The 25,001-nt window shown below is 41.8% G+C and overlaps 1 protein-coding gene across 2 annotated transcripts in view; it reads right to left on the bottom strand.

The window, feature by feature from the left end:
• Nucleotides 1–25,001, bottom strand: part of GOLGA3 (golgin A3) — a 133,123-nt gene that overhangs the window by 10,639 nt on the left and 97,483 nt on the right. For both annotated transcript variants that reach the window (XM_069215266.1, XM_069215265.1), the window contains 5 exons: nucleotides 21,012–21,155; nucleotides 20,129–20,326; nucleotides 18,258–18,374; nucleotides 12,413–12,552; nucleotides 1,001–1,133 (listed from right to left, as the gene is read on the bottom strand). In XM_069215266.1, the coding sequence (XP_069071367.1) occupies nucleotides 1,001–1,133; nucleotides 12,413–12,552; nucleotides 18,258–18,374; nucleotides 20,129–20,326; nucleotides 21,012–21,155 (732 nt within the window). The remainder of the gene's footprint in view (nucleotides 1–1,000; nucleotides 1,134–12,412; nucleotides 12,553–18,257; nucleotides 18,375–20,128; nucleotides 20,327–21,011; nucleotides 21,156–25,001) is intronic.

Below are 25,001 nucleotides of genomic sequence, written 5' to 3'. Positions count from 1 at the left end.
GCGAGTTAAAGAGCCAAAAACAGAGGTGGAAGGGACAGAATGGCACAGCTGAGAAAGACAGAAAAAAGAACGAAGCAGAAAAAATAAGATAAAGCAAAACAAAAAAGCAAAACAAAGGAGCAGAAGAAAGAGGGCAAAGAGGGAGAAAAAATAAATAAACTATGAAAGGAATGATTAAAGGGTGAGAAAAAAGAAAAAGAAAAAAGAGCAAGACAAAAAAACTAAGAAATTATTTGAAAAGAGAATGGAAAACAATAAACTAAACAGAGAAGAAAAGAAAGGAAGGTAGAGAAAGAAAGTAGAGAACAAAGCACCAAAAGAAAGAGGAAGGAGCGAAAGCAAGTGGAAATGAAATGAAGAAAGTAAAGAAAAGCAGATGTGAGGAAAAAAGGAAAGAAGATGGAGAGAAAAACAGAAAAAAGGGAAAGAACAAAAGAGATGAAATGAAGTCAGAAAGGAGAGAATAATGAAAATGAGAGAAGCAGGGGAAGAAATGAGATGATAAACTGTAGCAATACAATCATAGCAAAAAAGAAAGATGAAAATATGGAGGAAGAAAAAAAGCAGAGAAACAGAAAGAGAAGAAAGACGTAGAAGAATTAGAAAATGAAACATGGGAAGAAAGAAAGACGGAAAAGGAGAGAAAGTGGTGGGAAAAGGAAACAAAGAAAGAACATTTTTTTCAGAAGAGTGTAACCTGAACCATATTGCAGTATCAGGTTCTAGGGCTTCATAGAAACGGTGTACTGTTATAGATCACTGTCTTAGCTGGTTGGCACCTATACAGCCTCAAACCAGATGAGTCGGACTTCTGTGTAAGCTACTGGGAAGCAGGCTGGGAGCTACTGGCAGCTTGTGATCAACCCTGCTTTAGATCCCCCTCCACAACTAAAAGATCACAGTAGGCCAGGGTTACTTGACTTTTTCTTTGCAGAGGATCCTTGAAAGTTTTTATCCCTTTTCTCAGCACCACAAACGCAGGTGGGTTCAAGAGCCTTACCTCCTGGTTCACAGATGGATTCTTGCTAAGTTGTTCGTCCAGCTGCTTCTGCAGCACCTGAAGCTGCGATCGGGCCTCTGCCAGCTCCTGCTGAAACTGTGCAAGCTCCTGAGAGTGTTGCCCATCCTGGGCCCTGGAACACAAAAACCACACTTAAAATACAGGCATCTGACTGCCTGAAAATAACTCTCAGAAACATTTTCATTTTTAACCAGAATCCAATTATGTAAAGAAGTTAAGAAAGTTGTGAATTCACCAAACTAGCAGATATGTTTTGCTAATGTGGGTAATTGGTGCTGATGTTATAGAAAAAGTAAAGTCCTATGTATTTCTCGGGATGGTATTTGCTTAAATATGTCCTTCTTGGCATATTGCACGACAAAGAACGTAAGGAATAGCTCATTGTAAAGACTTTCTTTCCTTATTTAAGGAGGGGTTACAAATCCAAGAATCCCACCAGCTTACTGTTTGGAGCAGAATGTGTGCCATTAGAAAGATGTTTGTTTTTCAATAAAGTTGAAGGGAAAGTAGTAAAGGCTATTCATAATTAGTACCAGCTGAGTCCAGGCCTTAGGTTTACACCTCAGGTTTACTTGCTTACATTTTAAGGTACAGTGGGAAAATGCTTGTTGGAGCGTTCATATAGAATATGCTTTCCCTAATTCTCCTAGGCTGCGATTATAGGGGGGCCATACATTTTCAATCCTTGCGTAAACTGTTGTTTGGGGACGAAGCAGAATTAAAGTAATAATGAGGTTCCAGAATCTAGAAATGATCAGTTTGTGACTAACACTTTAGTCTCACTTTTCCTGAGTTCAATGTATAAACTCCACATGTGATGCTTCATTTCAGAGCTTGAGCTTGGAATAGGAGTCATTGACTTCTCCTGGTAAATACCTCACTCTGGGTGTGTTGGTAAGTGGATATCTTATCCCCTCCACCCCTGGTGATTGGGCCCAAGAGAATACTGAAAACAGGAATCAAGTACAGTTGAGAGAGAGAGCCTCTCAGATTTATCAGGAACCTGAAACCTCCAGTGAGCTTAGTGTATGGCCAAACAAATGAATATGGGGATAAAATTGTTGGGTATCGATCAGGGGTTCTCACAAGCAGTTTACTAGGGGCCAAATGGTATGCTCTGTGGTGTGACCGAGGGTAGCATTGATACCAGCAGGGTAAGACTCAAAGTGTGGGGTGGGCGTGAATGTAAGTAGGGCTTGGGGAAGCAACCCATGTACATGGTGCGGACTGCGAGTTGTGGAGGTATTTTGAAAGTTTCATTCCATACTGCCCCATAAATGAAGCCCCTAGTCTCTAGAAGAGACATAAATTTGACAATGCTATGTTGTGCTGTATCAGAGTTGCTATCCTTCTACCGCAACGTGGAGTAAGCCTTCTGTGCTTGCTATTGCTACCTTTGGTGAGTCAAGCAGCTTGATTATTGAAGAGGAATGAAGTAGAATTTTAGGCCTCACAAAATCCTTATGCTTTAGTGTCATTGGTAAACATTAGGAGTGTTTATAAGCTGGCTGTGTTACGGAAGGGAGTGCTAGAAAAAGTCCCTGACAAGTACCACAAGAAGGTGTCCAATTCACTGAGGTGGGAAGATGCATGGTGGTGAACGGAGTCTGTTAGAGCTCGGTTCTCCCTCGCCAGCTGCTCACGCTCTACTTGATTTGAAGGGGCGGTGGCCTTTGTTGAGTCACTACTACTTCATTGCCTCCTTCATGCGGAAACACTGGTAACATTACTATGCTTTCCTTAAGCTGCTTTGCAGCTCTTGGGCCAATTTTTGCCATATTGCACTGTCACTCTGATAATTTGTTATATGTTTTAAGTGTGTTTCACATATGTTTTGGGGTAATCGCCACTGATGTGGGCCTTTCTATTCATGGCGGCGAATGGTATCTGTCAGACCTCCGTTCTCCCTAGCCAGCCACTCACGCTCTAGTTATTTCGAAGCGGCGGCAGCATTTGCTGAATCAAACTTGTTAATGGCCTCATTCACATGGGCATGGTGCCCGCACGCCAAACTCAAGCCCAGCTGCGCCCATTCGCGCCAGGACTGTGCCTTGCGCCAGGATCCCTGCTGGTCTCTCACAAATAAGGTACTCCATGAAAATACTGCTAAATCTTAACCAGGTAGATACCAGAACTGCCTGGCCTGCTCGTTATTAAACACGCCATGGAAGGTTACTGGTACAAAAACTGTGACTTTACTTGCTGGAGTGAAAAACGGTTGTGTGACGCTAAGCCACGACCCAGCATTGGTGCTCAAATCAACTCGTAACAGTTTTCTTATCAACTCTCGCTCTAGAGTTATTAGAATCCTATACTCCTTATTTAGTAATTTTAACAGAGACCTGGGCTGATGAAGCCTCTGATCCAGACTTTGCTGCTGCTCTCCCTGTTGGGTATGCGTCAAGCAGGTTAGATTGGTCAGGCAGGCGTGGGAGGGGTATTGCAATAATTTATCATAAACCGTTTGAATTATTATCTGAACCTTTGCGTCTAGCAGACTGCGAGACACTCACATTCACATGTAAACTGACTGCCCAAGATATGTTTTACGGTGTGCTAATTTACAGACCCTCTGACCCCAAAGCGAAGTTTTTAGAGGTTCTAAGTCACTTTGTGGAGAAGAGTATTCACTATCCCAATTTTACTATATTGGGGAATTTTAATATCTATTTAGAGGATGATGAAAACTGAGCATCTGCACTATTATTGGAAACTTTAAGTTATTGAGTGGCACTCTCAACTGGTGGAGAGTGCCACTCAAAAGGCCGGCCATAAAATGGATAGCATCTTTTCAAGCCATCCCAATCTTAAAGTAGAAACAGTGCTACCAATTACTTAGTCAGATCATGTTGCAGTAAACTTCAGTTTGGACCGGTCTTTTTTTCAACCTTTAGCACATCAGCTGGGACAGTAAAAAAGAGGCGCAAGGGCAATAAATTGAATCATGCAGAGTTAGAAGCTACTAGCCTACTGCTCCCTGATAATGCTAATGAAGTAGCAGCGCTGTGTAATAAATGGCTGTAGGATGGAGTCACAGAACTAGTACTGGAGATATATGAGAAAATATCCAGAAACAGTACCTCCACTCCATGGCTTTCTCATACTCTAAGACTGGTGACATAGAAATGCCATTGGCAGGAAAAACATCTGAAGATCCCAGTACAAAGAAGAGGAAAACATAAATATAAAATCCTAAATCAGGATTATAAAAAAACTGATTGTTGAGGACAAAACTAGGTATTATATGGAGAGAATTAGTCAGGCTGCTAATTCATCTAAAGAGATTTTTTAAACTGTTCAGTTTTTAGCTAGGCCTAGCTCTCTGACCGCCACCTCCCTCCATCAGTTCCTTTGTGACAAATTTGCAACTTATTTTGAAGAGAAAGTCGAATCAGTCTATGATGAATTCGACCTCACTAGATCCTCTTATGCTCTGAGGAAGGATCCTGGTCCCCATACGTATAATTTTGCATATCAAGTCAGGTTCTTTTCAGATCGGTTATCACCTTAAGTAATGCATGAGGCAGTTCACAATATAGCACCTGCTGTTACAACCTGGTTTAAAAACATGCTGAAAGAAGGCTGCTTTCCTTTGGAGTGGAAAAAAGCCTCAGTTAAAAAAAACAAAAAACACAACCCTCCCTTGATCCAGCGATGGAGTTTAATTATCGTCCAATATCTCGACTTCCTTTTCCTGCTAAGGTTATTGAAAAACACATAAATAAAATATTGTCAGATTTTCTGGAGAAAAAATATAATCCTGAATGAGTCACAATCTGGATTCAGATCTGCCCACAATACTGAGACTGCCTTATCTGCAGTGGCGGAAGAAATTAAACTAATTATGGACAATGACGGGAAGGCTGCTGTCGTCCTTTTAGACCTTTACGCAGCATTCAATATCGTGAGCCATGACGTCTTACTGGAACAGCTACCTCAAACTGGGATCACTGGTTCTGCTTTTGACCTTTTTTCTTTTATAGGAGGACGTGAGCGGAGAGTGGCCCTTGGGGACTTTAATTCTCGAGTCTTCACTTTGCCTTGCGGGGTCCCCCAAGGGTCCTTCCTCTGCCCTACGCTGTTTAATATATATGTGGCTCCTTTAGCCAAACGTATACAATTGTTTATTATTACCACTGTAGCGTATGCCAATGGTTTTCAAATCGTGGTTCAGATCTCCAGCAATACTGAAGAAGTGGCAAATCCGGCTATTGTAAACTGGATGAAAAGCAACTGTTTACAATAAATTCACCAAAAACCAGAAGTTCTTCTATTTGGAAAAGACTGCACCTTTTGGAATCAATCTCGGTGGCCCCAGTCTCTGGGCTGTCCCCCTGTGCCAGCTCCGAAAGTAAAGTACTTAGCAATTATTTGCGATGCAGAACTATTAGCTGTGGATCAGATTAATAAACTGCCATCATTGTGTTTCTTTGTCTTAAAAATGCTAGGAAGGTTTTACCTTTTATTTCTTTGGAGTTGCAAACATATGTGGTAATTTCCCTAGTTTTATCTAGGTTAGACTACTGCAATGCCATCTATTTGGGCATTAAACAGAGACCACTAAATAAGCTTCAATTGTTGCAAAACTCCACTTGTCGCCTGCTTAAGAAACTGCCAAAGCATCATTCAGTTAAGGAAGCATCAGTGGAACTTCATTGGCCCACTGTTAGAAAGAGAATTGCATTTAAAGCACTATGTTTGGCACACAAAGCACTTTACGGTAAAGGTCCCGAGTACCTCAAAAAGAAATGTACTTGGTACGTGCCAATAAAACCGCTCCGATCTGCCACAGCAAGAGTGATTCAGATTCTCAGGATTAAGAACGTGACCTGGGGAGGTTGTAGCTTTGTCCACATTACTAGCCACCTATGGAATACACTGCCTTTTAAATGCAAACAAAAGTTTGTCTGCTTTTGTAAGCAGTTAAATACATGGTTGTTCGCAGAATCTCTATCATTTTGGCAATTTTTAATATGGCTTATTCTGTTGGTGTTGGACATAGTACGTTGCTAGCGTTAAGACGCCTGCGGGTATTCGTGCGCTCTATAAGTTAAAAAATCAAATCACATACAGTCATCCCCCACTACAAGATGTGGTTGAGCGGGACCGTTTTAGCCAAGGCACTAGTAAACTAGATGTTTAATACTGGCTTTTCCATGTTGTCAATACATGTTGGTTGGGACTGCTCTATAAAGATTCTGCTTAGGTTGCACAGCACAAAGACATATATTTGGTGACAGTAGTCCTCAAGTCTCACTAGTTGCTGTTTAATGAGCTATGGAACCAGAAGGCATGGTTTCTATTACTCCAAGTTGTGTGCTCTTGGGCATTCACTTTTTAAACAAGTTTCTTACTCCTTTTTTTCTTTTTAAACAGATGGGAAAAACGTAAATCAACCTAAACATTGGAAGTGAGTACTTGATAAGGAAACAGGACTGTAACCCAACAACCATTTCATTTTATCCATGGTAGAGTGAACACCCAATTCCTAGACTTCTCGCTAAAATGTGCTGTCGTAGGACACTCAGAAAGTTATGGACCTTGAAACAAGGAGTCCTGCACGGTGGTGTTGGAACTCCTACTTGTTTGATCATCGTTAAATTACATCCTTCCTATGCCTTTCTTCTCTTAAAAGGTATTATGAAGTGGACGAGCTACTGTAAGCTCCAGCTAAGTTACAGCCAGATACCAGGCTGTGGCTCAGTCTGAGGCTCTCCTGGACCATCAAGCCCAAAAATAGTCAAGCCTTCATGTATCTTCTGTCTGCCACAAACGCTTTAACCTCACGTGCCAAGAACAGAAGACAAAGGATTAACTTTTGATATAAAACAACACAAGGAGTGAGATACTGGTCTAGTGGCTGAACTGCACAGCGTAAAACCAGAAAACATGGGATTAATCCCAGCTTCCCCAGTTGGCCAAACTGTCTGCTCCAGGCCAATTGCTTTACTACCCTGTACCTACTTTTTCTTCATTATCACATATGAGAGCGCCTTGAAATATGCGAGTTCAGGACGGGCACTATATAAAAACATCCCTTGAGCTTGATTTAATAAAATATAGGCTGTTCCAAGACTAACAACAACCCAGGCTCACAGAGGGTGCACATGACAACTAACTTACCTTTTGGCTCGCTCATGGCATTGTCATTTGAGATGAGCGCAGGGTCTGATTGTTTGCAAGTTTGTATTTAAAAACTATCACTTCTAATAAGTACCTCTTAATGCAGAGTTATAATCTGACGCTCGAAGGTAAACCACTGTGCCTTGTTGTAGAAATCCACTTTTGTAAATCTCAAAGAGACCTTAAAATATTTTGTCATGTTTGTTGCACAATGTCTCCAAACACGAAGGTGTTACTAAACATAAGTGGAGCAGAACATGTTCTGTGCTTCTTTTTCCTTACTACGGTTAATATGTAAATTAATTATTGCCATTTCTTTAAAATCTTTCTAAATGTTGGTGCTCAGTCAGGCCAGGGGAGGGAACATGTAAAGATCAGGGGAGTCACAAGCAGCCCCCAGCCCATGCAATGAGTATCCCTGTTCTAGCATGTAGTTTCAATGCAGACTAAGCTTGTTGTACTAAGATGTGCCCTTAATGATGTAAGTGTTCAAGATAAAAAGTTCTACCATATTTTTTTTATTACAAGATGAAAATAATATACGTAGGTTTTTCTTTAATTTGCCCAGAGGTGTTCTTCAGCGAAGACGTCTTTGCAGTAAACAGGAAGGTCTGAACAGTGAACGGGAAGGTCTTCTTGTTAGTTGTGTAATTTAGGGCTAGAAATGCATCATGTTTGTTTACCAGTGAAATATACCTGTAGAAAATATCTTTGAATTATGTATTTAAAAATGTAAAGAAGAAGATTAAAAGTGCTAAGCAAACTCTGGAGTGTGCCTTGCTTCCACATTCTTTTTTTTTTTTTACTTTTCAAATTTCTTTTTAAACAATAAACGTCATTGATTTTGGGTTTTCCTATGTATTTGTTTTTTCCATACATTTTATATGGAAAACGCTCCCTTTACACTTGGATTGACGGTTATTGGGTCAATTCACACAGACATTCCAGAGTATGTGAAGCAGCTCTTCCAAAGTACCACTACACGCTGTAGCACTAATGCGCATAATCTGGAACGTCTTTGTGAATTTACCCCCCCAAATATCAAAAATGCGATTATTCAGTATACACTCTTGTACAATTATCAGAAATAGAAAGGACGCACTCTCTGCATTTTTAGTAGTAGTATGAATACTCCTTAATTACTACTCCACATGCCTTTGTGCATTAGTCCCATAGTATTGTAGATTCACATGCTTTGCACTCCCCTGCCATCTGGTGTTGGGCTTGCAATATTATTATTATTTTTTTTTTTTAAAGAATGCTTTCGGTTTAAATGTCCATTGAGTGGCCCATAAGAACATTCCCACAATGTACCAGGACAGACTCCACCTTAGATTATGTGCATTTTCCCCATCAAGGTGTGTGTTTGAGTGTGTATTTGTACACCAATAATAACTCTGACAGATTACAGAACTCTCTCCAATTCCATGCATCAATGGAGGTGGGATGGCAGGTATGAATTTCCAGAATTACAACCAGCAAAAACTAAAATTTAAACCTAACCCTGAATCTTACAGCTGATTTGCAAACATGGCTAGATGATACATACAGAAAGTGTGCAGCGCACATTTTTTCTAGAGAATTGCTTGTGAGGTAGCAAAACATGTTATTATATCAGATGCAGCTGGCACAAAGCCTATTTCGCACAGATAAGGTCACCAGCAACGCATTTCTGCTATTTTCACAACATTAGTCTCTTTTAAGCACAAAATTGCTGCATAAGCCTTCTCTCAACAGCAGCAGTGGAGACTTGACCTCTAGCTCTTGGCATCAGTGCCTGCAACACATAGGGCCCAATTCTGGGTGCCCCTGATCTTAGATGCAGATATACCATGTTTGGAATTACAGATTCCAACCACTATCCCCGCATCTAGATTTCGCCACTACTTTTTGTTGTCGCCGGAAAGGGGAATAACAATGCAGACCTGGAATTACTGGTCCAAATCTACGTGGCCACTCCTGATTCAGGCTACATTACCTCTCTCATTTTGGTGGTCAATGGGAGAGGAGATCCTATGCTTGTTAATGAGCAGGTCAGGGGAGGATGTGGGATGTCCTGCTGGGGGGGTTGCCAGTGTCTGGAATGCATGTGCCCGATCTGGTCTCAATCTTACTGGATGTTGTTCTGGCTAGGCAAAATCAGGCCTGGTGTTCCTGCTTCTAGTAATTCTGGTAAAAGACTACTGGGGCACTTGTTATTGTGAAGGGAGGTATCCCACCCAGGGATACCCCTCCTTCGGACCTGTAATCAAACCCCTAGCATGAGCTTTCTCAGCCTCCTCCTGGTCTCAAAGGGTACTCTACCCATTCATTCAGCTCAAATAAACCAGGAGGCAGACTCCCACCCTACAGCGAAAAGATTAAGAGAAACCATTACTATATGGGTAACCAACTGCCTGGTGCATTTAAATTTAAACTTGGGATCCTCCGGAGCCTTTGCTTCCAGGCCAAATGTCTACAAAACGGAACCCCAATGTATCTCCTCAGTCGATGCTCCACTTTCACTGCCCTTAGCACAAGATTTGGCTTCTACCCATTCCACTTCATTCCCCAACATTTAGCTGCGTATCGTCAACTCCTGACAAATGTGTACTCCATCTACGTGGGTACAACAACCTTCAAACTCAATTTTCAAGAGTATGCGGCCATAGCCCGTCACTGGTACCTCCCCCAACCCTTACCCTACTGCTACATGATACAAGAGTTGCCTAAGCACATCAAATATAAACAATTTAAAGCAAAAAAAAAAAAAAAAACTGAATAGGCAACACAAAAAGAATGAAATTAAGCCAAAAAAACAGGATTTTCTGTGCACTTTCACAGTAGTATGTGCCAGGCTTGCATGTTGAGGCAGGTTATATATTCACTCGTTAGTAAAGTCACGTCAATCAGCGTCAGTGGCAAGTGCTACTAGCGTTTCTTGTAGCAGACCATCCACTCCAAGTCAATTAATTAGTCTCGTTTATCAAAAGCTGCATCACAAAAAGGTTCCAAATTAGATCTGAGTGAGTCATTAAGAAAGACCATAAAACTTGTTGGGCCTGGTCTCAAATGTAACTTACACTTCTGAGTAATTTACACTTTGCAGTAAGCTTACTACTTTCAGTATTTACTAACTCCGAGTGTAAACTTGCTACAAAAGTGTAAGCTATACGTCTCCACCCCCAAAGTAAAGCAACTGGTTTACTCGTGTTGATGGGTGACGTCCCTCCCCGAACCCTTCTTACTCCTCCCTAATCTCATCTCCTTTAGGAGTAAGTCTGACTCGTTTCGCGCCATCCCCTGTGTCCCTCCCACCTTTACTACTAAAACGTATTCTTACATGTGCAAAGACTCCGCAGTCGGGCAGATGACTCTGCAAGCAGAAGTATAGGTAAAACTTACATTTTGTAGTACTACAAAGTGCATTTTGTGAAAAAGGCCTAAAGTTGTTGACAGCTACCTGGGCACAGGGCAGTAAATGGGGTTTTCTAGCCACTTTATACGCCCACAGATATTGTCTAAATAATTGAGAATTTCCCTTACTTTGCCCGTTTCCTGCAGCTTTCCCACTTACACTGCACATCTGGTTCCTGGGTTTTTGCTGTGTTCTTTGACATTGTTGTACCTGGCTAAAAAAGCCACACAGATGTCTGTCCTGTGACTTACCTGCCACGATTTGATGGACCAGGTAGCTAGCACCAAAGGGTAACTAAATCCTCATAAATGTAACTTAGTACTTCAAGAGTAAACAAACCAATAAAAGGGTTACTGAATAAGAAGTTATGATATGTGAACGTAAATAAATGGGTCTCTTCTATTATAACAAACGTCTTGGTTTCAAGGCTGGCTCTTCAAATTGCAGCCTTATGCGCTAACATATAATATGCTTATTGCCACGAGTTATTATTTCTGTGTAGGTTTAATTTGGTTTGCATACTAAAATGTTTTTCTGCACAAGGGTCCGAATTTATACATGAATTTTTGTTAACCCTTTTTGTGAAATAATTCTGACATAAAGTACAGTGACTATTTTTCAGTAAGGTGCACTTAAGTTAATTCATCCTGCTGTCTGGGAGGGGTAAATATGACAGCAAAATACCACCCCCAAACTAGAACTGCAGGAACACACCAAGGGAAGATGGAGTGAGCCCTCAACACCTTCCGCACTTGATTTGTTCAGCTTTCAGTATGCATACTTCACCAATGAAAAAAAGCAGATGGGTCGGGTACTAGTTCCCTGCATTTTGCAGGCTTGTTTTTCCTTCACTTGGCAAATGAAACAAAACTCAGATATTTAAAAAACAAAACAAAGGATGCAGAAGTTTTGACTCTTTAGTGCTTCGCTTGCGCAAGGCCCAACAAGTAAAACTAGCAACCTGAATACAGGTTCAACAATGAATCAAGGCGACACTGTATTTCAATCAAGTTACCATTTCCCCTGTTTTGAATACATGACTCGCAACACTCTTTGTTTCTTTTAAGCAGCTCTGGCTGAGTAATAACTCAATCCTTTTGTGTCATTTTTGATCCAGAATAATCAATAAAAACTTGATCTTATCTAAACATGGATTGGACTTCAAAATTATTTATTTTGAGTCATCTGTTGTGTAACCTGCGGCAAAACCACAAACGCGCTTTCCACTACAGCATGGATTTGCTGCCCAAGCCACGTTACCAAAGGTGAGAGACGGACACTGTTTGGAAAATCCTGTGACATAACTGTGATTAATGCCCGTTTCTTAGTAAATGTTATTTACACTTTTCAGCACAACCCTTCTTTTTCTGCATACTCTGTATAGAACTTCCTTGAAATGATAGAACCCGTGTAGTTCACAAGTGAATATGATAGAATTCTGTGTGCTTAGGGCTTAAAGAGTCACAAGACGCCACTTTCCAATCACCCAGCAAGACCCCCCCATGCAGAAGAGACCATTTGTTGGTACTGCCATACTTCTATGCAATTACTTTACCCCATGGTGATTTCCAACAGACTTCAAAGAGATGCAAAGACAAGTCTAGAAGCTGGGTGTATAGTACAAAAAATATGTAATAATAAACATTATTAGAAATCCAAGTACAGTGCAAGGCAGTTTCACTTCAGAGCGGTTCTAAGGAATATCCTTAATTATTTTGCTAAGGAATAAAAAGTATTTATATAAGGCAAGTGCCTCCAACAAAATCAAGCAGGAAAAACAGCAGTGACAAGAGAAGCAAAAGCTTCTTGAACGCATGTCCGCTATGGCCCCCCACTCCCACACGCCGTCCCCATGAGCCCCATTCACTTACTGTAGCTTGTCGGCCTCCGCCTGGAGGGCCTGGACCAGCTGCTCCTTTGCCTGTAGTTCTTTCTTCACCTCGCTCAGCTCGAGTGCCGCTGCTCGGTAGTGGCGGCGGTTATGTGCTGCTTCAGCCTTCGCTGCAGCTACCTACAAACAAACCCAGACGTTATCGTAATGTGCCTTTGTCTGCAAGCCTCATTTCCACCCACACGTTTTGTACTTATATATATTTTGCAAGTTTTCTAAAGTTGCCCAGAGATGATGTCAGCACTTGGCATAAGTTGGTTTGCTCTGTGATTGGTGTCAGGCAGCTCACGGCTATCAAAGTTGTTGGAGTAGAGTCTTGCACACATTCATGTAAAAACATGAGGGGGGATAGTGACAATTCCAGACGACGAAGAGAAGCTGGAGTACTTGGGTTCAAGGAGAGTCTGCAGGCTGGGCGGAGATTTAGAGCAAAACCTTGTCTGAAAGAAAGCTGGGGTGCAGTAGTCGGGTGACGCTGTAAGGGGCAAAGACCACCTCTGCAGACTACCTCACCAGACAGAAGCTCTGGGTGGGTGTTGGAATGTGGTGGTTTTATTTCAGTCAGATTTGCTAGTACTTTGGCTTCTGGCACTGAGAGATGGATAAACTATCCAGCGCTTGTGCCCTGACACCCTTAAGCATGGAACTAAAGTTAATTCTGTTTGGCATTTCTTAATCTTTAATACTGTCAGAGTAATATGGCATACAACATTCACCGATGACATAAGGGCCAGATATCACTTGGGCTGTAGTGCTGATTTACACAGCACACACACAGACTTTAAAAGCATGCCCTCTCTGTCACTGCTGCCCTGGATGACTGGAGACAGAAAATCCAGCCAGGCCTAACCAAAATTAACTGTTATAAGTAGACAGAAAACATTAGCTAAGACAACCCTAAGCAGTGTCTTGCAGACCAAACCACATGGGAGCATAATCATGCAGGTGTGGCATGGCAACTCTTGAGACTGATCTATCCCTCCAGGGCAATATCAAATGCAATTTCACTCCATAAGCAGTGGTAGTCTTCCCTACGTAAAAGGCTAATTGTGAATAAGCCATTTACCCTAGATCTGCTTAGAGAGCAGCTAGAGAACATTCACACACTGTTGCAACATTTATCAAAAAATAATTCAAAGGAGAATTTAGATTTTGTTATAAACATATTTCAAGGATGACTTTATAAAAAGATGTCCGTTTGGCCTGAAGCCTGGAAAGTGATTAAACCAGTTCTGCTAGGCCATCCTACTTCCAGTGACAGTAATTAACTTTACCATCTCTGATGCCTAAACTACGAGATAGCACTCCTCGAAAAACAAAGGGCAGGAAGGCGGAGAGGACTTAATTACTGGAGAGTTATCTTGGAATGTTAGGGGCCCGGAGTGACCAGGGACAGTAGATGGTCACTACAAAAACACCTATGTAGCCGGCTTAGATAAAAATGTTCTTGTTGAAGGTGGCATGTTTCCAGCCAGCCTGCCTCCACGAACCCCAAGAAAGGACTCAGGCCAAAACCATCAAGGGCTGGTTTTCAAAGTGAGAGAGTTGGAGGTATGCCATTTTAACAGGCTCTCCCTGGGAAGGCAGAGAACTCCACATAGAAACAGAGTCGTTCTGACAATATGAAGGACTCATAGAAGAGATTTCTGGGACGGATTTGCAGTTAACTTAGAGGACATGCTGCAAAAGAGAGCTGGGGTGACTGTGGAAATTCTTTGGAATAAAGTTAAGACTTATTACAAATTACTAGCTAATGCCCACTAAAAGAAAGATGTCCCTTCTCCAGCTCCTTAGAGAAGCTCAGGGGAGCAGACCTGCCTACTGCATCTGCCTGACCAAGAATTCTGAGGCATGGCCACCTTTCCAGTTTTATCAAGTAACTGGAAGTGCCTCTCAAGCGTTAGACACACTGACCTCCTGTGGTTTCAGTGATATAAAGTACAGGTACCTCTTTAACCAGTAGACCAGTGGGAACTGGAACATGTTCTGAAACATTGGCTGAAGAAGATGCAGAAAAGGAAAGCTATCACTACAGAGGAACCAGAACACCAGTGATAATTGGGACCTGTTCTGCAGTCCTGGCTGAACAGAGTGGTTCATTCTGTAGTCCTGGCTGAGTAGAATGGTTCAGCCTTGCCACCAACTCCTATCGGTTTCTTGATATTTGGGGAAACTATCACTTGCAATCTGATAGGTATATTCTATCTTACCTAGGCACCTATACGCTGCTCTGCAGTATGCACAGTGCAATGTAAACATTAACATAAAATGACTAGGTTGACACACAAGATAATCTGTGGATCACTGTCATAGCAGTATGATGAGTAACTAAGCTCTTCAAAATGAATCCAAGAAGATGCACGTTAATACTAAATAAATAAAGTGGTTGACAAGAAGAAACCCTGTTGAATTCTGCAGCTAGCAGAAAACTCAAAGTGAAATGGAGCAAGCTGCAATAAGTGCACCTGGTCCACGAAACAGGATAACCATGATACGGCAGCTCCCAGACTATCCAACGCCCCACAACGAGAAACAAAATACTATGGCCTACTGTATCAAAGATTGCGGAAAGATCAAGGAGGATCTGTTCTATTGCATGACTCTTGCCCTGTATAGTCCAAAGTTCTTCAACAGCCCTAGCTGAATCAGTGGTGTCCGTCGATCTGGACAGAAGCCAGCCTCAGTCCAGGAGTTCAAAGGCTCTTCACGTTGTTTGCATATGTACCCTGGTTTTGCAGTCTGCCCATTAGTACCAAGGACCCCACTGTTTGCCCAAGGTCAATCATGCTACTTGTGCATGTGGCCTAGGTTCAATCTAATGGTCTACTGATTGCTCCCAAGCAACTCATTGTACTTCTATGTACTTAAAGCTTTGCACAAGCTCTGTCTATGTGCCAAGATCCTCACCCTGTCCATGTGCCCAACGCTCCTCACGCTCGCTGTCCACATGCCCTAAGCACTTCACTGCGTTCATGTTCTCCCAAGCCCCTCACATAGTTTGCTCATGGGGCCAAACATCCTCATACTCGGTGTCTCCATCTGTCCGAAGGCCCACGGGCCTCCAGGCCTCCTTGGGTGGCAGGAAAGGAGCCAAGAAGGGAGTATGGAAAGGATTCAACAATGGTAACCAATCATGGTATTAGAAAGTCCCTCCAGATAAAAATGTGTTCATGGAGGGAGAAGTGAAATTGGTACACAACTCTTTAGCGCATAGTGGGGTGTTGAGTAATTCAAGGAGGGCTGACACGGTGGCTAAGGTACAGGGAAGTAAAGGGCTAGTTTGAGTTTGGTTTAAAGCTTTTTTACTTGTCCAGAAAACCTCACTGTGACATTTGAATAGCTTTGCACCAGCTATAGAATGGGAACTAAAGGGATGTAACAGTAGACACAGGAAAAGTGGTCTTACAGAAAAGAGGCCCGTGTTTGGGAAAGAGAAATTTAAAGTGACACCGCTTTTGTACTCTACAAGAGCGTAAAGTTATGGTACAGAAAGTATAATGCTAAACACCATCTACATTCAATACCAAGTAGTAAACTAATTCTTTCATGTTACCTGCGAGACACATTGCATATTGAAGAGATGGGCTGCCTTTCAAAATAATCAGATACACCCTCGTGGGGATTAAATCATACTTTCTCACAAGCCAAATTTCAATTGGGTCTACAAGAATATGTGCTTTCATACTGAGATTTTGCCAACATTGTCCATGCAGAGTAACACAATCTAAAATGACGCCTATCGGAGAACTCGGCTTACAAAATTGTGTCACTGGCTACCAATGGATACCAGTATTTAATTTAAAGCTCCTATCTCACATACAAAGCTGTACCTCTCAGAAAACCTTCATAGGTTTGTAGTTCACCCAACACCAGAGGGCACTCAAAAGGCCTGAGAAAAATCACCTCTCTACGGCAATAAACATCAAACTTTAGAACCAAAAACATACTTTCTGTAGCTCCTTGGGTAATGAAATGGTATAGACTCCGCCATTGCCCCTCAACTTGCACTCCTCCCCATCCAGTCTCCTCTACGGTCTCAAAGCCGTTCGTCTTTGTCAGTGGCGTAACAAAACTGGAGGGGCCCTACCTGCAAAGAACATATGGGGGGACCCACTGGACTCATGCCAGGTGCTGTTATTTTAATGGGACCCCTGGAGCTCTGGGCCCCCGCACCTCAGGGCCAGTGGGGGCTTTGCTACACCACTGGTCTCTGTGTAACAAATTAAAACCACACCCCACACATCCTTAAGTGTGAGCCACGGAAAAAAGCCTGCTGTTTTGGCCTTGAGCTATGGAACTGACTGCTGTTTATGTCAGAGGGTTCCCCACCTCCCTTTACTTCAGGGATGTGACAGGTCCAGCACAAGTAAACCCCTTCAGACCAGGATGACTTTGCCTGTTGCCGCCTCACATCTAGAAGCAATTTAGTTTTGTATTAGCTGCATGGATAGAAAGGATGTTTCTTTATAAATATCCAAGGCACTGTGCACAAATTTCTCAATCTATTTTTCCTCCCATAGAAACCATCTAACAATCTCAATGACAGCTGTAAATTCTTGTCTCTCTTCTTTGACTATCATCCAGAAAAACTAAACAAAGAATGTAAATGTATTATACACAAATATGTTTATCCTTTGGAGGAGCTCTTAGGCTATGAGGTCTCTTTCACACAAGTAACTCTCAACCCCAGTAGCTAGTCTTGTTGCCATTCTTTTAAGGGCAGTAAGATGCAGGGTGGGATCCCCGCTTTGCTTGTTTGACATTAAATCTATACAAGCATAATAAGGGGCACAAACAGTTTCTTCTGCGAACCAAAACATTCTGAAAGTGGTCTGACAATCACTACAGTGCTGTCAGATAACATGTTCCAAAACATCTCCTTCCAAGCTCTAGCATGGACATCTTGTCGCTCTGTCACTATCAACAAATGACAAACGATGACGCACAGATAAAAACACGAGCAATATAAGAAGCATCAGCTTGTGCGTAGTTTTAGAGAAACCAAAACTAGAACTGATATCACTGAAAGTGACCTAGCCTTTGCAATGGGTTCTCGTTTTTGCTGAAAGAAAATACAGCTACAGAAAACGCAGCTGAGGATGTTCAACCATCAGTTCATATATATGGTTACGGAATAGCCAAAGATAAAAAAATAAAAATTAAAAAAAGATGATTAGAGCACTGTGAACTCAGAACAAGGAGTGCTAGAACTTTCCACTAGAAGCAGTTGTTCAAGAGAAATTACACACAATGCCAATGTTTTAGACACATTCCCATTTTGGAGACTTCTGTGAACCACTAGTATTATCTATATCCAAAAATACCCGCTGCAAAGGTCTCCACAAACGTTTAACCCATCCTCCCAGATCACAGATTTGTTGTGCTTACTAGACCAAACCAACGCAAAAGGTGTAAAACCCCTGAATTGAAGGAGGGATGCACTAGAGAAGTAACTTGAATTCACTCTTTGGACTGAGGTTTTTAAAGTTATAGAGCACTTCCCTGAGTTGGCTGCATAAATTGTTGTTCAGAGTAATACCGTGCTTACTTGAGGAAGCAGCTTGGACAAAGGCTTACTGAGATGTGCATTACTAATACGAGTCAGCAGCAAAGACAGATCTAGAGCATTCACCTGAATGAGGTGCTTGGGATGTGCGGAAAATGGCTGAAAAACAGCAAGCTGCACTGGCTGTGGTGTTTAGGGGGATTCAGACCCAATTATCTAGCACCGTTAGAGATTTTTAAGTATTCCATTCATTCAACTTGTTAGCGTGAATATTTGTCATTATAATAATAGATTGTCCCAACACCAACAAGCTCAATACCTGCTCACGGAGCTGGTGAACCTGTCGTTTCTCCTTCTCCAGGGCCTTCTGCAAGGTCTGCACGAGTTGCTTCATCTGTTGATCTTCCTCCTCTTTGCGCTTTAGAACAGCCTGCACCTGTGGCCGGGTGAAAGTACAGCAGAACAAGTCACCAGTGTACAGGAAGACAGCACAGACACACTGCGTATGCTTCTCATTCCAAAGCAATGAGTCAGTTCCACACAGATCCAACAAAGTGAATCTTTGAAAATTCAATAAGGATTTCTTTTAAATTCCTTTTGTCCTACGTTTTAGTGCACACACATCATTCGACACCTGAACCACCCAAATGATGGAAAACACTTTGGGTCCAAATCATAAAACTTCAAGGTCAAAAAGTTGGAATTTTATTTCTGTAGTCTCGCACCTATGTTTGGAGTATATTGCTAACTTTTGTGGAACTCCCGGGGTACTTGTGGGTATTTTCCTAAGCAACAGATACTCAATGTGTGCCCATTCATGTACAGTGAAATGTTAACAGGTGTACATTTCCGCATATGGAAAGCTAACATAAAAGTGCATTTGCCATGCAAACACATTTCTTGGTTTTTTTTTCCAAGTGTTAAACACTGTTCCTTGCGGAGTATGTCTTTCCGGTACAGCCTCATTGAATAAGAAAGTGATCCATCACCATTTCAATACATGTCCTTTCATCACCCGAGAGAAATACACAACATACAATTGTACTTGTCTTAGAAACTACTTGCGGATGTCTAGTGAGTACTCATAAAAGTGAGGGTTTGTTCGTGTTCACCAACCTTTGCTCACCCACAAATGCCCAGAAAACCTTGCTCAGAACAAATCTGCCTACATGGAAATTCTAATATACTGGCGGAACCCTCTGTGTGAGCAAATCACATTTGCAAACATAAAATTTCCCCAATTCCAGTTCTATGCATCAGAAATCCTCTACATCAATTCGCAATTCTATGACTTCCAAATTGGATTTTCTTCTATAAGGTTAATTGTTTTTAGCAAATGCAGATGTAGAAAAAGTTGTAAGATATGGGACAATAAGCTCAGAAAAGCCAGTTATATATACACACACACACAACATGAGAATTGCAAATGTAAATAATTATAACAGCAGTCCACAGAACACTATGTGTAATTACATGAAGTGTGGAATTAGGTTCAGGGAAATTGTTACTGGATGTTGTTTCCCACATATATTAACTGTGTACATATGGTGACTGATGTGTGAAGAGATGATACTGTATAGGAGTGCCTCACAGACATTGCAGAAAGTGAGCCCTAAATGGTAGGTGACAGTGAAGCTAAATCAATGCACTAATTCAATGGAAAGCAATAGCTAACGGTCAAATAAGAGACTTCCCACCTGTATAACTCTGCAGTTCAGAATTTGTGGAGAGTTGTTTAGAAAAGTCATTTCTCCTGTTGTCTTTCACCACATCCAAAATATAGCTACATTATGAAATTAAAATTGCTATATCTACCTTTCACAGTATTCTTTTTTTATTAGGTTTCAACTCTGTTTTTGAACAACCAAATGGTGTTTTATTTCTACAAATCCACTTTACAGGTATTTATTCGATCTTGTTTTTGGCAATAGTTCAGCTTTTGAACTTCAATAAAGAATTTCTAGAAACTGAACAAAAATTGCTGATTTTGCTTATAAATCACCCACCACCAATTAATGTCCCCTAGAACGCTGGGATCATCAATTAAGCAAGCAATAAGCACCACGCACTTTAAGTGTTACTTGTTTACAGTTGAGTCTTGCTCTTACGTAACAGCCAAATGATGGGTGGGAGCACTCACTCTGCCTACGTTTGTATATTCATCCACACTGACAACAGCCGCTTGAATACCTGAAGGTTGAGCTGCACCAAGTCTGCCTCCCTCTTTGCCAGCGCGGTCTCCAGGATGTTGTTGTGCTCCCGCAAGGCAGTGTTGGCCTGGCCAAGACCCATCAGCTTCCCCTTCTCATGCTCTAGCTCCAGCGTGAGCTTCTTATTCATTTCTTCCAGGCGCTTTATCTTACGCCGAAACCCTCTCGATTCCTGGAGCTGCAACGTTCAATCATATGGTAGCACACAAATAGGAAAGAGACAGGGGAAAGTTAATTAAAGTCATGAAATAATTTATTTTAATTAGAAGTTGATAGTGTAAACGGTGACAAAGGTGCATCTCTGTACAGAAAAACAACAGTTTTTGAATGTATTCTGCACCAGTTTTCAAATCTGATGTATTCTGAAGATGTATGTGGTACAAACATCCCCAGTGACCTTAAACACGACCCTTGCTTTACAGGACAGTCCACTATTTCAATAAAAGTATTTGTAGGAGATGATGTGATGTATTAGCTATGCCTCTCTCACTGTTGACAAACACTGTTCTCTTCCAGTGAATCAGTTGCTTTGCTTTCTCAAAACAGGGAGCTCTCAGAAAGAGGCATACACCATCAACCATCATTATTATTATAACATATAAGCAGCTGGAAAACACCAAGTACTTTGAAGAGCATACAAGGAAATCTCCCACTGTCAAATGTAAATGAGACATAGTGGAGAAATTGGAAGAACACTGCAGACTTCTATACACAGACTGGATGAAAAACATCAGACTAAGAGTAGAAAAAGTGGGAAGTGAGAATAAAAGACTGCAAGAATTGCAGTCAAAAGAGAGAACAAAGATGGAACAGGTAAGAATAGATTAACAGCGACTGTCAGAGATGAAGACACATGCAGTTACCTCGTCCTCGAGTTCGAGTACTTTTTCTCTATACTCCTCAAGCTCCTGGCTAGTGAGTGAAATGACTTCCTGCAGCTCCTTCTCAAGCATCATTTTACTTTGACTGACAGCTTGCAGCTCCGATTCTAAGCCTCGGACCTTCTCCTACACACAGTGGTAAAGAGGGAATTCAGTTGACTATATATTATGAGATCATGTCCTCAATAAAGCAACACCTGCACTAAAACGCCAATCACATCGCTCTTGCATACTAACAATGCCATGAGGTTTAATTTTTGAGTCTGCACAGGATGCGCAGTGCATCGACATCAGCTTTAGAATACACCCCATCAGTTTCAAACGCTTTTAAATCCTCCCTCAATCATCTGAAGCTAACAGAGGTAGAAGATAATCACAGACGCTCAATTTGAAAATTTGCAAAAAAAGAACAATATCTTTAGTAAGCCTGTCCTCCCTTCCCTCATAGATCGTCTTTAAAATGTTTGTAAAACACAAATGGAAATAGAAAAGAGCGGCGCATGTAAGGGGCGCTATTTGACCAATTGCAGCTTTTTTACTCTTTTGGTTCTTTACAACATAACATAACATAACATTTTGATATATAATTTTAACCGATATGGCTCAACCAAACAAGAGGACAGCACACATAATGAAAATGTCACTTACCCAGTGTACATCTGTTCGTGGCATCAGTCGCAGTAGATTCGCATGTTTTGCAATAGCTCGCCATCTGGTGTTGGGCCGGAGTGTTACAAGTTGTTTTTCTTCGAAGAAGTCTTTCGAGTCACGGGACCGAGTGACTCCTCCTTTTGTCTCCATTGCGCATGGGCGTCGACTCCATCTTCGATTGTTTTTCCCCGCAGAGGGTGAGGTAGGAGTTGAATTGTAGTAATAGTGCCCATGCAATGGAGTGACTAAGTATGCACCTATTTAAGGTTGAGATGATACATATATAAATAGTTGAAGGTAACTTCCAAACTGCTACAGGCTCCCGGGGAGGCGGGTGGGCACATGCGAATCTACTGCGACTGATGCCACGAACAGATGTACACTGGGTAAGGGACATTTTCAGTTCGATGGCATCTGTCGCTGTAGATACGCATGTTTTGCATAGACTAGTAAGCAGTTAACTCCCCAAAAGCGGTGGATCAGCCTGTAGGAGTGGAAGTAGTCTGAAATAATGTTCTTAATACGGCTTGACCTACTGTGGCTTGTTGTGCGGATAACACGTCTACACAGTAGTGCTTGGTGAATGTGTGAGGCGTAGACCATGTGGCTGCCTTACATATTTCTTGCATTGGGATGTTTCCTAGAAAGGCCATGGTAGCACCTTTCTTTCTGGTTGAGTGTGCCCTTGGTGTAATGGGCAGCTGTCGTTTAGCTTTAAGGTAGCAGATTTGGATGCATTTAACTATCCATCTGGCTATACCTTGTTTTGATATTGGGTTTCCTGCATGAGGTTTTTGAAATGCAATAAATAGTTGTTTAGTCTTTCTGATGTTTTTTGTTCTGTCAATGTAATACATCAATGCTCTTTTGACATCTAATGTATGTAGTGCCCTTTCAGCTACGGTATCTGGCTGTGGAAAGAACACTGGAAGTTCCACTGTTTGATTTAGATGGAACGGTGAAATAACCTTTGGCAAAAATTTAGGATTGGTCCTTAGGACGACCTTATTCTTGTGTAGTTGTATAAAAGGTTCCTGTATTGTAAACGCCTGAATCTCGCTTACTCTTCTTAGGGAAGTAATGGCGATGAGAAATGCCACCTTCCAGGTTAGGAACTGTATTTCGCAGGAGTGCATGGGTTCAAAGGGTGGACCCATAAGTCTAGTTAGGACAACATTTAGGTTCCATGAAGGAACAGGTGGTGTTCTTGGTGGTATAATTCTCCTAAGGCCCTCCATGAATGCTTTAATGACTGGTATCTTATATAGGGAAGTTGAATAGGTAGTCTGCAGGTATGCAGATATTGCTGCAAGGTGTATTTTAATGGAAGAGAAAGCCAGGTTAGATTTTTGTAAGTGAAGCAAGTAACCCACTACATGTTCTGGAGTTGTGTGTAATGGTTGTATTTGATTAATATGGCAGTAGCAAACAAACCTCTTCCATTTACTTGCATAGCAGTGCCTGGTGGATGGCCTTCTGGCTTGTTTTATGACTTCCATACATTCTTGGGTAAGTTGTAAGTGCCCGAATTCTAGGATTTCAGGAGCCAGATTGCTAGATTCAGCGATGCTGGATCTGGGTGTCTGATCTTTTGGTTGTGCTGTGTCAACAGATCTGGCCTGTTGGGCAATTTGATGCAGGGTACTACTGATAGGTCTAGCAGCGTTGTGTACCAGGGTTGCCTTGCCCAAGTTGGTGCTATTAATATGAGTTTGAGTTTGTTTTGACTGAGTTTGTTTACCAGGTAAGGAAGGAGAGGGAGAGGAGGAAAAGCGTAAGCAAATATCCCTGACCAGTTCATCCATAGGGCATTGCCTTGGGACTGTTTGTGTGGGTATCTGGATGCGAAGTTTTGGCATTTTGCGTTCTCCTTTGTCGCAAACAAGTCTATCTGAGGTGTTCCCCAGAGTTTGAAATAAGTGTTCAGAATTTGGGGGTGAATTTCCCATTCGTGGACCTGTTGGTGATCTCGAGAGAGATTGTCTGCGAGTTGATTTTGGATCCCTGGTATAAATTGTGCTATTAGGCGAATTTGGTTGTGAATTGGCCAACGCCAAATCTTTTGTGCTAGCAGGCTTAACTGCGTGGAGTGCGTCCCCCCTTGCTTGTTTAGATAATACACTGTTGTCATGTTGTCTGTTTTGACGAGAATGTATTTGTGAACTATTATTGGTTGGAAAGCTTTTAGTGCTTGAAAAACTGCTAGAAGTTCTAGGTGATTTATATGCAGTTTTGTTTGATGTACGTTCCATTGTCCTTGTAGGCTGTGTTGATCGAGGTGTGCTCCCCACCCTGTCATGGAAGCATCTGTTGTTATTACGTATTGTGGCACTGGGTCTTGGAAAGGCCGCCCTTTGTTAAAATTTATGTTGTTCCACCACAGAAGCGAGAGGTAAGTTTGGCGGTCTATTAACACCAGATCTAGAAGGTGACCCTGTGCTTGTGACCATTGTGATGCTAGGCACTGTTGTAAGGGCCTCATGTGCAGTCTTGCGTTTGGGACAATGGCTATGCATGAAGACATCATGCCTAGGAGTTGTAGTACCATCCTTGCTTGTATCCTTTGTGTTGGATACATGCGTTGTATGATGGTGTTGAAATTTCGAATTCTTTGTGGACTTGGAGTGGCTACTCCTTTTGATGTGTCTATTATGGCTCCCAGGTATTGTTGTACCTTGCGCGGCAGAATTTTGGATTTTGTGAAATTGACGGTGAACCCTAGTTTGAAGAGGGTTTGTATGATATGATTTGTGTGATTTGAGCACTCTATTAACGAATGGGCCTTGATTAGCCAGTCGTCTAGATATGGGAACACATGTATTTGCTGCCTTCTTATGTGTGCAGCGACTACCGCTAGACATTTGGTAAAGACTCTTGGTGCGGTTGTTAATCCGAAAGGCAGTACCTTGAATTGGTAATGTATTCCCTTGAATACAAACCTTAGGTATTTCCTGTGCGATGGGTGTATTGGTATATGGAAATAAGCATCCTTGAGGTCTAAAGTTGCCATGTAGTCGTGTAGTTTTAGCAATGGCAATACTTCTTGTAGTGTGACCATGTGAAAGTGGTCTGATTTGATGAAAGTGTTCACTACTCTGAGGTCTAGGATTGGTCTCAGCGTTTTGTCCTTCTTTGGTATCAGAAAGTACAGTGAGTAAACTCCTGTGTTTATTTGTGTGTTTGGCACTAATTCGATTGCATTCTTTTGCAATAGTGCCTGCACTTCTATCTCCAGGAGATTGGAATGGTGTGTTGTCAAATTTTGTGCTTTTGGTGGTATGTTTGGAGGGAATTGTAGAAATTCTATGCAATAACCATGTT

This window comes from Pleurodeles waltl, chromosome 11 (genome assembly GCF_031143425.1).
Source record: "Pleurodeles waltl isolate 20211129_DDA chromosome 11, aPleWal1.hap1.20221129, whole genome shotgun sequence".
In the NCBI taxonomy this organism is placed as follows: Eukaryota; Metazoa; Chordata; class Amphibia; order Caudata; family Salamandridae; genus Pleurodeles; species Pleurodeles waltl.
This window is presented reverse-complemented; position numbering and strand designations above follow the sequence as displayed.